This window comes from Egretta garzetta, unplaced genomic scaffold, assembly GCF_000687185.1.
Source record: "Egretta garzetta isolate BGI_Z169 unplaced genomic scaffold, ASM68718v1 scaffold368, whole genome shotgun sequence".
Lineage (NCBI taxonomy): Eukaryota > Metazoa > Chordata > Aves > Pelecaniformes > Ardeidae > Egretta > Egretta garzetta.
The window spans coordinates 3,280,504-3,295,550 of NW_009260684.1; the positions used below are offsets into that span (position 1 = coordinate 3,280,504).

A 15,047-nucleotide genomic window follows, 5' to 3' on the forward strand; every position below is an offset into this window, starting at 1 on the left:
CGGGCGGGAGCCCGGCGCGGGTGGACCGGGGCCCTCCCGGGCGTGGGGGCTTCGCTCCCCCGCGGGCGCGGACACACGCCAGCCGGTAGCTGAGCTTCCTCCTCCGTGTGTTGTAATTAACAGCTTGCACGCTGCCGCTGGCCGAGGCGGAATACGCGCTCCTGTCTCTTCAGATGCGGCGTTTATGTCACTTTTGCCAAGCTGGGCTCTTCCCGAGCAGAGCTGAAAACCCCTCTGTCACCCTGGCAAGAGCCTGGCTTCTCGCTCGCCTTGGGGTGCCTTCAAGTGGCACTTGCAGAGTGCCTGAAGAAGTGCTCTGTTGCAGAGGTTCCTGAAGGCTGATGTTAACTTGCCCGTTTCCTCTTAATCGGCCCCTTACTAGCCTGTAACCTCTTAACTTCCCTGGCACAGTTCTGCAGGGAAGCATTCTGCTTGCTGAACAGATTGCCATTAAGTAAATGGTGCTGCAGTTTCTTGGTCATATGGTTGTCACTAGAGAAAGTTAGCAGTGTTGTAAGCTAATCATTTAAATCCTAGCATTGATTGCTGAAATACTGCTTACTAAATTAGTCACTTCCAAAAGAGTCTTGGATATAACCCGTTCCTAAGGATACTGTCTTTGCTAAAGAAGGCATTAATTGTCCAAGTACCTGTACAATTTTTTAGGGGCAAGGTCAGTTGAACATGTTGGTTCCTCAGAAAGTTGTTGACTTCTCCAATTTGATTATACAAAGCTATTAATGTTGCTGAAACTGATTTGCTTTTGCTCAGTCATGTTCATTTCTTTTTGGTATAGGCATGGCTGCTAGTTGAATTGCTTCTAAGTTCACCAAATAACACAAGTTGTCTGGGGTGGTTTTCCTTTTTTTTTTTTTTTTTTTTTCCCCTTCTTCCTCTTTACTCCCCCCTCCCTTTCACGGGACTTCTGTGAGCCTCCCCTGCTAAGTAGTTCAGCTTCTTTTTCTCATAGGACGAGCTTCCGCTGTCTCATGACCAGCAGCCATCCTATCTCAGTGTGCTGCCTATCTCAAATGAAACAAATAGCCTTACAGTTTTTATCAAGATGGGTGGGAACACACAGAACATCTGACTTAACATCACAGTAATTAACTTTATTACACAATTTATAAAAGCTTTCCATTCAGGCCTAGGAGGAGAAGAGATATGGAAGCCTTGAGCCTGTCCTCATCTCTCCTTTCATTCCTTACAAGGAAAACAGCAAGCAGTGGACACAGCTGACTATTATTCACTCCTCTTGGGAAACTGTAGAGTTAGCATTTCACACAAAATGTACAGAAAACTGGTGGCCTGAGCTGGCAAAACTGTTGCTTGCAAGACTGTTACACTTACCAAAGCATCTAGAGCAGAGATCAAAATGTTTTAAATAATCTTAAGTGTAAAATAGTCAGTATATGGAAGGCTTTGCAGCCTAAAACTGAAAGGGTTTGGAGGCTGAAAGCTGTTGACTGAGAGGGCTCTGTGTTGAGATGTATAACCGCTAGCCAAAGAATAAAGGTAAAGAGCTCCAGCCCCTCTCCTTTTTGGTCTCCCAGACACTTTGCTCTCATCATGTGTAGACTCTGTGTGTTGCTGTTGGCTGAGATAAACTAAACATAGCAAAAAAATGGCGTGGAAATGGGACTCGCACAAGAATCTCCCCAATGGAGGAAAAAAACCCCAAAACATCACAGAGTATCGAGACATTATAGCACAAATGCCACTTGCAAAGTCTTTGATACCCGCACGCAGACTATGGCCTGTGTGCCATTTGTTGGTTCAACTTGACTACCAACTTTTCTGACCCTCCTGGGGCTGACAGAGCTGTGAAATACGTGCAGTCTTGCTTGCTAGAAGCTATATTCAGCTGAGGGTGTAAGAAGTTGCTAAATAACTCTTCACTGTATGAGCTAATAGGAGTCTAGAATTCTCTGTGAGAACACTCACTGGATGCGAAAGCTAGAATACTTGCCTAATTACTGATTAAATCATATTGCAGCCTTAGCTGAGCTGCCACTGTTATAAGCCATTGGATATCACTTTAAAAGAAGTGGCTGTTGTAAGGAATCTGGTATTTCTTCAGCAACACATTTAATCAACTGAAGTGGCTTGCTCCAGGCTGAAAGCAGAAATTATACCAATAAGATGTCACGGAATTGGAAGTAGCTCTTGTTAAACTCAGGGGATATTTCAATGTAATTCAGCTGCCTACAGAACTGTATTAAGTTGATCCTCCTTGGTCTTGCTTCTCTCGATGCTTGATGGGATAGCATACGATTTCATGGTCTATTTGAGCCAATCAAACTTTGTACTCCTGTTGTAAGTGCTGTGCCCAGCGTCTCTAGTAATGCTAAAAATGATGCCGCTGCAGTGGATCAGCTTGTTGATCTGTCAAAAAAATAATCTTCTAAGGTAGAGGCAGTGGGGAGAGAAGATGGTGCTTGCTTTTCAGGTAAGTTAACGATTTGATGTGATGCATTGTGTGGTTGCATGATCCCTAGTGCCTACACAAGGAAAACAGGGGAAAAACATAGGAGGTAGGGGAGAAAGAGGGCTAGAATATCTCTTTTCACTACAACATGATTTCGGATGGATGCAAGCTAACTATGAACTGCACCATTGCTATCTGCTGTTCTTGAAAGATTGTTTGTTGCCAGTGTTGCAAAAAGGTTGGGGCTATCATGAGTAGAAAAATTCAAATTTTTTAATGGATAGCAACCCTTGGCTTTTTCTTACTAATTTTTTTTTAACAGAGGACTAATAACTTAAGTAACTTTAGAATATGTAAAAGTGGCAACACAGCATGGTAAAGTTGTTCTGCAGCAGTGATAGCCTAAAATACAGAAATAGCAAGGCTGATAGAAAGAAACAGCTATGTTAGTTGATCTAAAAAGGTTGAGGAAGAGGAGTGCACAAGGTTTTAGCTCCACAGACCCATCTTCAGGGTATGTATGCCTCATTATCACTTTCTTACCTGAAAGTTAGTCTGTTAGGATGGATCATGTCTAAATGGGGATGTTCAAAATACACTTTGCATTTAAAGAAAATAATGTAAGTGTTGTCTTACCAGCTTAAGTCAAACATTGAGAGAAGTCCTTTGTGGAAAGCTAGAAGGATACATTCAAGAAGGAATAAAATATACTAGAGCTTGTCTTACAAACTCGTCTTGTGATCTCTTTATCCTCAGCTGCTCAGATAAAGAATTTGATGAGCCAGCTGGGAACGAAGCAGGATTCCAGCAAACTTCAGGAGAACTTGTAAGTATTAAATGAGCTAACATTTGTATAGGTTATCTTTCATTTCTCTTTGTATTCTTAGAGGAACTAGGTTACTTGCTTTGGGGAGATGCTCTATTAGATAAATTTAATACAGTTCCACAAACCAAAAATAATTAGCTGTGTTAAGTAGTTTACTGGATGAATTAAGGTGTTTCTACAGGATTCTGGAGAAGCCATCCAAAACTGCTGGATGGGAATAGTTAGAAATGGTACACTTTATTTGAAAAGGGTAGTAGCACATCAACCATGCTGTACTCTGTACAGCTGTACTCTGAGGACTAGCCGTAGTAGCTTCAATTGTGGTTTAGAAGAAATTAATGCCATACTGGGTACTTGGCCCTCACGTAAGAACAATAAGGAAAAACAGCAAAGAAGACCCATAACTGATTAAAAAGGAGCTTGTAGTACAGATGGTTTTAGGCACTAGAAAGATTAGCACTCCTGTATGGCAGCCAAAATGCTACATGTAATTTCAGAAGAAAAATATGCCAGTGGGGGACAATATAGAAGACATGTAAACAGGCATAGTCCAAACTGACTCCTGGAGAGACTGAACAGGGAATCTGTATGCCTGTGCATCTTTTACAACTTGTAAAGCATAAATAGCAAGTTATGGGAAGAATAGTTTCTGGAGTGATAAAAGAAAACTTGAAAGTAAGTTCTTCCATTATCTCTTCATGTGACTGTGCCTTGAATCTCTGAGTAGGCAACTTCCCCATTTTTTTAGCTGATTTTTGAATAAGTTCATAACTTGTGGTGATAGCTATGTACACTACATTTGAAGGATGAGATCAGAGCCCAGTTGGGAGAGAAAGGAATTTGTTTGTCTGAGCTGCTCAGTTGATTTGATCTGTATTTAATCAGTAGATTGAAGAACTAATCACTGGTGACCAAACAAATGTCTTTCTATTTAATTTCATTGTAGAAATGGCCCTCCTCTGCAATGTGAGAGGGGTTGCACTCCACAGATTGTCAGCTGCTATATAAATTTAATAGAAAAATGCATGGGTGGTTTATTCAGCTCACATATTGCAGGTCAACTTTTACAGTAATGCAGCCTGAATACTTTGATTTGTGTATCTATTGGGCTGACTAGGTGATGTTCACTTAAGCATCCTGAAGCCATTAAATGCCAAAAAAATTGCATTATGTAGTATTTTGTGTTTTCCTGGTTTACTGTATTAGGTTTTGTGCATACGGCTACAAAATAAGACTTGCAGTTCTGTTTGCTGTGGAGCACTAGAGTTCTCTCTAATAAACTGCACCTTCGATGTACAAGATGATGTCTTTACATTAAGTTCAATGTAACTGATATCTTTCTGTATTGTGTTACTAATGAAAGTGCTGCTGCACTAGATCCTTTGTAACGATAGCTTTGAATTGCAGTGTTGTTGGAAAACATGAGGGCTCAAGGGAAAGCCTTGCATTTCCCCAAGTAGAAGCTGGATCATTCATCTGCTCTGATCATTAATTTTCACAAAAACACGACAATTCAGTATTGCTGAGTCTCTGTACTTCAAATGTACATTTAACCAATGGAGTTGGTGGTTGTCAAGTGAACAATTAGTTATCAGTTGGTACCACAAGGATTCATCCTAAAAGTGTGATTATGTTCACAGAACAAAGTTGTTTCTCCCTTGAATTTCTCTCTCTTATGCCATTGGAGAAGAGTATCTTTTTACTGAATTACACTAGTTAGCAGGGAGCACAGGACTTCTTTGAATTTTTTTTTTTAAAACTTAGTTCAGAGTCAAGTTCATGGTAAAAGCTAAAAGTACATCTCTATTCAATTAGGGTGAAAAAACCCCACCATAAAGATGCGTGATCTCAGAACCCCTATTTGGTCATTATTTTGGAAACTGAAATGCTCGGAGACTGCTTTTTAGGTAGAAGCTTATGTAACTGCTTTTGAACTTTCATTTCAGACAACAGCTACAGCATTCTGCAAACTGCCTTGCCAAAGAGACCAACGAATATCTAAAGGAGCTGGGGTCTCTACCACTTCCTCTATCCACTTCTGAACAGGTGGGCACACAGAATTTCTCTGGACATATTTTTAAATCACTCATTTCATGAAACTAGCTTAGACCACAATGTTACGAAGCTTGAACTGGCACAGCTGACAAGACAGCAGCCTTTTGCAGTGAAGAATGTTGTTGAAGTAGGGAAACACATTAAACTGTCTACATCCTGGCTGCTTATATAACACTGGGAAACAATGTTTCCCAGTGGCAAATAGGTATAAAACTTACTCACGTGAGAGTAAGAAGCCCTAAATGTCTGGGGAGAGCTGAGTATGCAATTCTGGTTTTCTGAGTAACTTTCTGAAAAATAATCTTGTTTACAAAGTGCCTGGTTATGTGAGGCAGTGTTTTAGGCTAAGAACTCATAGCAAACTGCATGTCAGTATGAAAAGTGATCACACCAAAAAGCTTTCCGTTGTATGTGATTTATTGCGGGGGGGGGAGAAGCTGACTCACCTTGCTCATACTGGAATAAAGCAAAATATAATGCGGCAATGATTATGACTTTATCTCTTGCCAAATGGTCCGTCGAGTTCCCCCTCCCTATGGGAAAGGGAAGGGACAGGCCTCTGCTGTTGGCATTTTCTTGCTCTACTTTAAATCACTACCACAAAATTGAGATATCTGCTTTTGTGATACTGTTGTGAGATGATCTGTGGATATGGGTCAGCAGATGTTGTCTTAGTCTAATTCTGTATTTAGAGGTTTATATGCCAGTTGTAAGCATGGCCACATTTTGCCTGTTTGTTCAGCAAATATTTTTCATTTCCCTCTGGTGAACAAAATCCTATCATGTGCATCTCACCGAATGCAGTAGTGACTTCTGAAGCCTAGCCTGTTGGAGCAGTCCAGTCAAAATCTGCAGGAGCTGGCATCAATGTGCTGAGGATCTCCTCTGGCAGAAGGGTTGTTGCTTCCAGACAGCTCAGATAGAAGCTGCAGTGTACTATGAGGCTTATTATAGAAAAAACTAATTGAAAACATTTATTTCCTTGAAATGGCTGTTGAATTGATACAAACTCATTGAAGGATTACAATACTAGAAAGCCTGCGATTTGAGACAGCTGTTGGGAATCTGTCTAACGGAAAACATTAGAGCTTACTAGAGGATTGAATGTCCTTGGGACAAGCTTTTTCACAACTTTTTGTTTCCCATAACTGGGATGTCATGACACTAGAAGGAGATGTTCTGTGGAGGCTAAATAAGTTGATACTGTAAAATGAGGATGAAAAGGAATATTACAACTAATGTATTTGGAGAAAAGACAAATTGAAATGGTTATCAGGACTAAGGGTATTCAAATAACACCAGGATTGTAGTGTGTAACAGCTGGGAGAGACAGTTTATGAAACTGCGGTAATGGGTGTTGTCATTAGTTCTGGAAATGTGGGGCTTCCTATATTTCTAAGGTAGTTAAGGGGGTTGTCAGGACGAGAGAAAGTTAAGTACTACCAGGTTGGCTAAGTAGAGAAATGGGGGGTAAAGGCATTGTGTGTATCCAAAAGGAATGTAATTAAATGTGGTAGATTACTGGAATGTGATTTGAATAAAAGCAATGGTGTAGAAGACCTCTCTACTCCAGACTTAAAACTAGATTGCAATTAGAGAACCTTATTGCACAAAACTGTTCTGCAAGAGGCAGGGCGTAGAGCATTTGCTATAACAATTAAAATATGGAGGGCTTTTTGTTCTTTCCAGTGCCCCAGAATGCTGGAACCAAAAGATCACTTGAATGCCAGCATTCATTGTTGTTATGATGATGGGGTTTTTGAGAGTCTGACAGTTACATTATCATGAATGCAAATATCTGAACACTTGTTTTTGTTTCAATTCTTTAGCGCCAACAGAGGCTTCAGAAAGAACGCTTAATGAATGACTTCTCCGCGGCCTTAAATAACTTCCAGGCAATACAGAGGCGAGTGTCAGAGAAGGAAAAAGAGACTGTAGCAAGGGTGAGAGCTGGCTCCCGTATCTCTGTAAGTATTTATAGGAATTTTCTATTGATATATTGAACTACAAGTCTTTTGAGATCTTGTACTTGCCTACCAACTTCATAGCTGCCTACTGACACATTACTGAGTGCAGATGAGGCCTCGGTGCATTAGTTTTGTCATTACCGATGTTGCAAGTACTAGGCACTCATTTCAGTGTGCCACTTGTCAATGGTAATAGAGGAAGGAAGAAATCCTGGCAGCTGCAAATGTTGTGGAGGACAAGAGGGGCATCAAAGTATGGTTAATAACAAAGCATTGCAGGCTGCTCTCTAGCAGCCCTAGACTATAAAATTTAAGAGGTCGGTTGGAAGCTTACCACACCTTAAATTACATCTTAAATCTCATGCTATGTTTCTTTATTTTCTTATAGCTACTGCCCTGCAAATATCTCCAATGTACATTTAAACCTTCTCCCTATTATGTTTTGACAAACCCCTGTGGCTACTATTTTTATTCATAATAAAAAAGCCAGTGAAAGCATTTTCCTCCCCTTGCCTTGGGGCTTTGTGGTCAGTATGCATTCTTAACTTCTACAAGGGAACGCGTTTATCAGTTGGATTATCCTCCAGATTTTTTGCTACATGTTGAGAGAGGAGGTGACAAACAATGACAGCGGATACGAGTAAACGGACTAGCTGCTTTTGACCTCTCAGTTGCCTCTGATGTGCAGAGACAATTTGAATCTAAAAATTAAAGATAAATCTAAATCTAATCTTAATTAACCTACATTAAATCTGAAAGTTGAAGCGACAGTGGCATTCGCGGAGAACTCTTTGGACAATATATGCCTTTGTCTTCAAGATACTCCTGGGGATTTTGCAAGTGGTCCTGGTAGTCTGCAAGACTAATAACTCCTTTATCTCTTCCTGGCTGATGAGCGGCTCAGAGAAGAACAGCTTGTTTCATTTGATAGGTAACAGCTTCTTATACTTCTGAGGTATAGTTTTAACTATGTATAACTAAAGTTTTTGTGGTAAGATATGTTATTGTAACTTGGGCCAGGATCTGCTAGATGAATGCAAAGCAAAAAGACTTGAAATGCAATCATTACAGTACTTGTAATATACAATGTAAAAATTAACTGCATATGACAGTCTTTTATCCTCCTTAAATGTAGGTGGTGTGATTACTGCTCTGAGGGGAATAGTGGAGTCCCCAGTATGTGGCAGTTGGAGCTCCTGGTTTTCTGGACTGTGAGCACAAGATTGCCAGACAGGATTTCCCTCACTGTGACATTTTCCACAAAAGAGCTGTATATTTATTTCATGGGTTTGGGTGTTATCTAGCAGCCCAGTTGGAGCTATTACAGAGTAGTGGTTGAGGCTGCCTTCTGAATTTATTCAGAAGCCCTGGACATTACGCAATGGAAAACTAATCCTAAAACATGCACAAGACGGCACTACTGTTACCTGACAGACAGTCATATCCGTTCTGCAGTAACAGTGTGCCTGCACAGTGGGCAGGTTTGTAAAACGTCCTATCAACTTTACAGTGTGAGTAAAGAGAACTCGGGACACTCCAGAAGTATCTGTGATTACTGTGTCAGTTTCTACTCTATTTGAGAAAACTGGGTTCAAATCTGTTGGCCCTATCTGTATAAATCCTTTAACTTTCTAAATCCGGAGGCCTAGCTTAAATGTCTCATCCTCCCTCTGCAAACTGCACTTCACCTGATCAGCTGCTTGGTGTGCATCCCCTTCATTAGCCCTGTGCTTTCACATACTGTGTCATGAGTGAAAGTCCCAGGTTGTTCAGTTGTACAGATGCTGTGATGAGTTTGAAGGCCTTGCTCGCTAACGCAAGGGGAACCAGACAGGTACCTGTTCACACATAGGCTCTTAGCTCAGAGAGTGGCACACAGCAACTACTCCACATTCCAAGTTGTTTTTGTGTGCCACATGTCAGAATCTTCTGCCTTAAATAACTGAAAACCATACTGCCACCTCGGAGCAGAATTGCTGGGATGGTCAGCCATCTCTGACCTAGTCACGTAGCTTAGCTTCATTTCTTTTGGCATTTTGAGACATTTAAAAACTTACTATTTCGTGTTGTATACCTAACACTGGAATGTTGCAGTGCTTTCCAGCACACTTCTCTTTGAGAAGAGGGAGATGTTGCCTTTGAAGAACTTTCTATGCCGAAGATAGAGATGGCCTTGTATTATAGGTACAGCCTTCACTGTAATTGGTGTAACGTGTGCAGCAGTTAGGAAGTACCAGCTCATCAGGAGAGAGGTAGACTGGGATGCAGAGTTACTTGTTTTGTAACATCTCTTTTGGTGTGTGGTTTAATTTGAAGTTCTTACTAGACTAATGAACTAAAATACCAAAACACTTTATTCTTATCTCCAGATGCCAGATAGCAGGTAAGAATATTTGAATCCAGATGCTTGTCAAGTGTTCTTTTGTTCTGATAATGTTGTGCTTGCAGGCTACTCACTATCAAAACTTTCACCCTGATTTCTCCCTGTTTGGGGGATGGTGAGAGGGAAGGAAGGTACAGGTATTTTTAAAAAAAACAAAACAAACAAACAAACAAACAAAAACCCAAAAAAACCCAGAACTGAAATAAGGAGGTTTCTTCTATAATGCTGTAGATGACTGTTACATCCTAGAACAGAGTATTCTATGCATGTAATTGCTTTCCAGTTTCTTCACTTTTCCTCATCTGTCCCTTTTTTTTTCCCAACTGTTCCAGTTTGTAACTGTTATCACAAATTGGTCCTGCCTCTGTATACACAGTTGCAGGGCCAGGAACCTGTGGGTTGTTCTGTAGGAAACTTTTCAACTTTAACTCCCTGGTGCATTGCTATAAATGGAGTGTGGAAGTGCCTACGCAGAGTCATACTTTCTTTCTATCTCTTTCCAGTGGTGAAGACTGGAATCAAATGCAGTCTCAGGAAGAAGATGTGGCAATAACTGAACAAGACCTTGAACTCATTAAAGAAAGAGAAACAGCAATCAGGCAATTAGAGGTGACCAGTAGATCCTGCAGTTAAGAGTATTGGGAGATAAACCAAAGAAGTTGTGCAGTGCTAACTAATGGGATGGGCTGAGGAGATCTGAAGGTGGAGGAACAGAGTTCCTTGTAGAGAGGATTGATGCCGAGATCAATCTCCCTGCTCCTGTTGAAGGAGACTAGGTATATTTTCCTTCAGTGTTGACTGGTGGTCCTTCAGAGATGGTAGGAGCAACTCATGTTACAATGTTCATCTCAGTTCCATACTATGCTAATTGCTAGTGTAATGAAACAGATATTCAGCAGCGGGAATGTTGTAGGCTTTTGTGTTAAACCCAAGTTGCATAGATAGTAGGATCAAGTCACCTCAGTCAGTGAATGTTGGTATCTATTCTGACATTTTGGTGGTCATGGTCAGAAAAATTGTAACCAATGTTTGTTATAACTTGTCAAACTGTTGTCTTCAGGCAGACATTTTGGATGTCAATCAGATATTTAAAGATTTAGCCATGATGATTCATGACCAAGGAGATATGATTGGTAAGTGTGATTTGTAAGGAAATTTCTTTTCAGTTCAATTACATATTTTTGCCTACATAAATTAAATTTTCCAGTATTTTGTGTAAAAAGTATTGTATTTCTGATTTTTTTTAAACACCGAAGCTCTGAAATATTTTACAATGAGTTCTCTTATTTTTCCATAGATAGCATAGAGGCAAATGTGGAAAGTGCAGAAGTCCATGTGGAAAGAGCCAGTGAGCAGTTACAGAGAGCTGCCTATTATCAGGTAAATTGTGTGCTTGCCTTATTGTCAATGTACAGTTGAGCAATAATGGAACAGGCATAATGAGACACATACCGAGGACTGCAGCCACCAAACAAGTTATTAAAAACATTTATTTTGGTTTTGTGCAAGTTGGCACTCACTCAAAATTTTACTACAAGGAATAGATAAAGCACCTGAGCCAAAAACACGGTATTGAAATTACCCTTCTACTTCAGAGGATGTATAGTCAGTCTGTTCCTTCGTGTAGATGTGCTCAGCAGGTTTAAGTATTTAGTCGTCTCAGGAGTTAGCAGAACAGTTGAACAAGAATAAATTCTCATGTTGTATCTATCTTATAAACATATCAGCCAAGACACTGATGTGCAAAAATCCTGCCCAGACTTGGGGAAACTTCTGATGACCGGGATTTGCAGCACCCTTCTTTCTAACTACTGAGTTTCTATCCCATAGTCTGTCCTCGCTGTCCCATCAATGTATGATATTCAGTGTTTTCTGCAGGTTCCTTTCATTGTTATTGTCCCTGTTATGTTCAGGTTCTGTGAAGGAACAAGGGTTCTGCTTCAGTCAGTCCCAACAGTTTCACTGCTGGGACTTCAGGCTTCCACGCAAGATAGAAAAATTGGACTCTTTCAAGCTGTTAAGTGGGGAGGTACTAGAAGGCAATGGAACTCCAGTGCTGCTGCAAGGGAGGGAAAGTAGTTTTTGCCATCTGGCAGTATTTAGTTCTCCATGGCTTCCTTTAAAAAGTGTTGAGGTATGTTATAAATCAAAGTTTGGGAGCTACTGGACATGCATTGGATGTGGTTTTCTGGATGGTGGAGGAAATGGTTATAAATATCCTTAGATACCAGTTAAAAATATTTGGTGTATATGGACAGACTGTAGTTTCCTATGATGAATAAAGTAATTAAAGCTGTAAAATCTAAGTATAGTAACTGTGTATTAAATAAATTAAACTGTAGAAATGCCATGCTATTGCTACACCAGCTCCGAGTGGCCAAGGGAAGATTGCATCGGGGAACTGCTTAGCAGTTTTATTAGCCTTACCTGGAAAATCTAAATAGCTAGAGATGTTTGGCTTTCCTCTGAAGCCATGATGATGTCCCTCAGGATGAAAAGCATATGGTAGGCATTGTCAAGTTGAAGCAAAGCTTGCATTTTACTTAAGAGAAACAAAACTTGTCACATTCTGACTTAACTGCATCTCTTAGATGACGGCTCCTAAAACTGAAAATGTAAATCTGTAGGATAATGCAGTTTAAGGAACGTGTAAAAATGTTCAGACTACACTGGTTACTTCTCTTGAATAAGTGTGGGTATCAAGTGCTCTAGTCCGCCAAAGTTAGTAACGTAAACTGGTAGACTTGCTCTTTGCTCTTGTCATCTCTTGTTGGTGTCAGTGGCTTTTTTTTCTTCTTTTATTAGAAGAAATCCCGTAAGAAGATCTGTATCCTGATTCTTGGTCTTGCGGTGGCTTCTGTAATCATAGGATTCATTATCTGGCAGACAACAAAATGAAATCTTCACATGTAACCTGGTCTTATTGCTGAGATTTTTTTTTTCCCTCCGAGCAAACAGGCTGACTAGTCTTGGAAATGAATTAACCACCCTGAGAGAGCACAAGCTGGAACTACTTCTAGTAATAGATATTAGCAACTAATGTGCAGATAACTAGTATTTGGAATTAGTGAACCATGGAGACAGTATTTATCAGTTTATATACAAATTATATTGTTTTATGTAACTAAAATCTTGTGGGTTTGCTTTCTGTAATGTATTATTCCCTGTCCCAACTGTATGCCAAAGTGTGATCAGTAATTGGAGACGTCTTGTTTTTTGACAAGTGGCACAACTTTTAACGTTTTATATGTATAGGTAACTTTGTTGGACTGGAATAAGAATGACGTTCAAAGAGGGCACAACACCAATTCGCATTAACTTAATCCAGCAGTTTCTGAAGTTTCCAGTATCTGCCCCGTGGTTTTATTAGTCTCCAAATGGCTGTGGTTCTAGATTCTCTTGAAGAGAAAGATGTTGTTACCGGTTTGAAACGCAAGGAGAAGTGTGCATGGATGACAGTTGGAACCACTGCGTGCTGGTCAGTTTAGCCTTGAGACTCGTAACTGTGGAGTTTAATTTTTTTGAGCATGGTTGAGGTTGTTTTTTTTCAAAACGCATCATTTGAGGACAGAGTGTTCTTTGACTTATAATCTAACAACGCAACTTCCTTAGAGAAACTAGCTGGTCATTTATTATTGGACTAATAAATCTCTTCCAGTGCTGACTCTCAAGCACGAGAAATACAGTTTAGCTGCTCACTTCCAATTGTTTTTAGAAGCTTACAGGGAGAAAAGTCACACAAAGGTGAAGAAGTAGGCACTTAAGTTTACAAGCTAGCAAGATAATTTAATATTAGTGAAATCTTGCTTCTGAAGAAGTGCTCTTGAAGCTCACTTGTAGTGTACTAGTAAATATTACATGTGGTTTGTGAGTGTCTGGTGTTTTCCACTCTTTATGAAACAGAAAGCACAGAAACTGGCTGAGTGAAGTGCTAGCTTTTTCGGACTGAGCATGTGCGTGCAAATGAGAAAGATTGATGGTTCCAATTGTCTTGCTAGTCGAGCTGGACAGAACATAGCAGCCACTTCCTGCTTCAATGTAGCTCTGAACTGACATGCACTGAGGGAACAGTACTCTGTCCAAAGCCCAATGGAGTGTGGTAAATGCAACATACTGACCCATTTTGTATTTAATCCTTATTCCATGTCTCCTGTATAATAAAGTACATGTGAAAAGTGGGAAGGGAGCATGTTCTCCCAATTGCACAGTGGTTTGCACTATTGAGCCATCATTCCATCTAGTAACCATCAATAAACACTTCTAAAAGCCTATGTTGGAGCTTCTTTCTCTTTCAGTTAGACGTTGGAATGGGTATGTTTGCAGCTCCCTCTGTAAGCAGGGTAGAAGGCTTTACATCAGCAACAGCAATGTTTTCCTCCAGCTTTAGTTCTGTGATCCCAGATTCTTGAGGATGAAACTAACTGAAAGCCCTGAATGACTTTCACATGGACATACACAAAACTCCTGTGCAGAGTCCTGTACCACAGGGCTGGCCACAGAAAAATTAATTGGAACAGTTTTGGGGCAGTTTTGACTAGTTGCCTGTATGGTAAAATCTGAGGAGGGAGTGGTGTGTCATTCTGCTCCTTAATCAAATGGTAGAGCCTGCTGCTTTGGGCACTGCCTGCTGCAGGGATGTCACATCTCCATATGAAAATAAAAGCCTTTACCTCATCCCTGTGCTTAAAAGGGAGCCTGGGTGTGTTATTTGTGGGCTCCATCCTTGCTCTAGCCTGGTTTAGTCCTCTGGAAACTGGAATTGAGAACACCAGTCCAGCTTGCTGTAATTACTTGACTGCTTTCTCCTCTTTCTTTACGTTGTTGAACTTAGTGGCAGAAGTGCTGCAGCAACTGTTTTTAACAGCAGTCTTGACTAATGTTTCTGAATGTGAAAAATCACTATCGGAAACTCTCATCCCTGTTGCTGCAGCGTTCTGGCACTAAGCATTCCTGGCTCTTGGATGTATTTTCTACCACTCTGGGGGATGCTGGAAACACCCGAGGAAGTCTGGCACTCGCTGCTGGAGCCAGGGCTCGGGTAAGCTTGCTTGTGCCGCTTGTTGAGGCAGCTGTGCCCGCGCTGCTCCAGCGGCCTGGTCCTCTGAGCAACTGCTCCTGGGGGAGCTGTGGCTCAGTGGGGTAATTCTGGAGAAATAGGATTTTTCCCTCACATAAGCTCAATTTTCTGTACTTGTAACAAAGTACGTGACCCATTTACCTGCCAGCTCACTGGTTTTCTGTCTGCTGTTCTCTAAAAAGTTGAGACGCTAAAACGCTTGTTAAAATGGGGGCTTTCACAGAAGGGTGCGATGCGGGTCACTCCCCTCCTGTCACACCTCAGCGTTTCACCGGCTGCTGCCAGCCCCTGCGTCTTCCCGCGGCAGCGGG

General features: G+C 40.9%; 1 protein-coding gene across 1 annotated transcript in view; it reads left to right on the forward strand.

Annotated features, from left to right (window-relative positions):
- Positions 1 to 10,274: 10,274 nt before the first annotated feature.
- Positions 10,275 to 15,047, forward strand: part of PPP1R8 (protein phosphatase 1 regulatory subunit 8) — a 28,703-nt gene continuing 23,930 nt past the window's right edge. The window contains 3 exon segments of the mRNA XM_035901204.1: positions 10,275 to 10,435; positions 10,720 to 10,792; positions 10,957 to 11,039. Of these exon segments, the coding sequence (XP_035757097.1) occupies positions 10,972 to 11,039 (68 nt within the window). The 5' untranslated portion in view covers positions 10,275 to 10,435; positions 10,720 to 10,792; positions 10,957 to 10,971.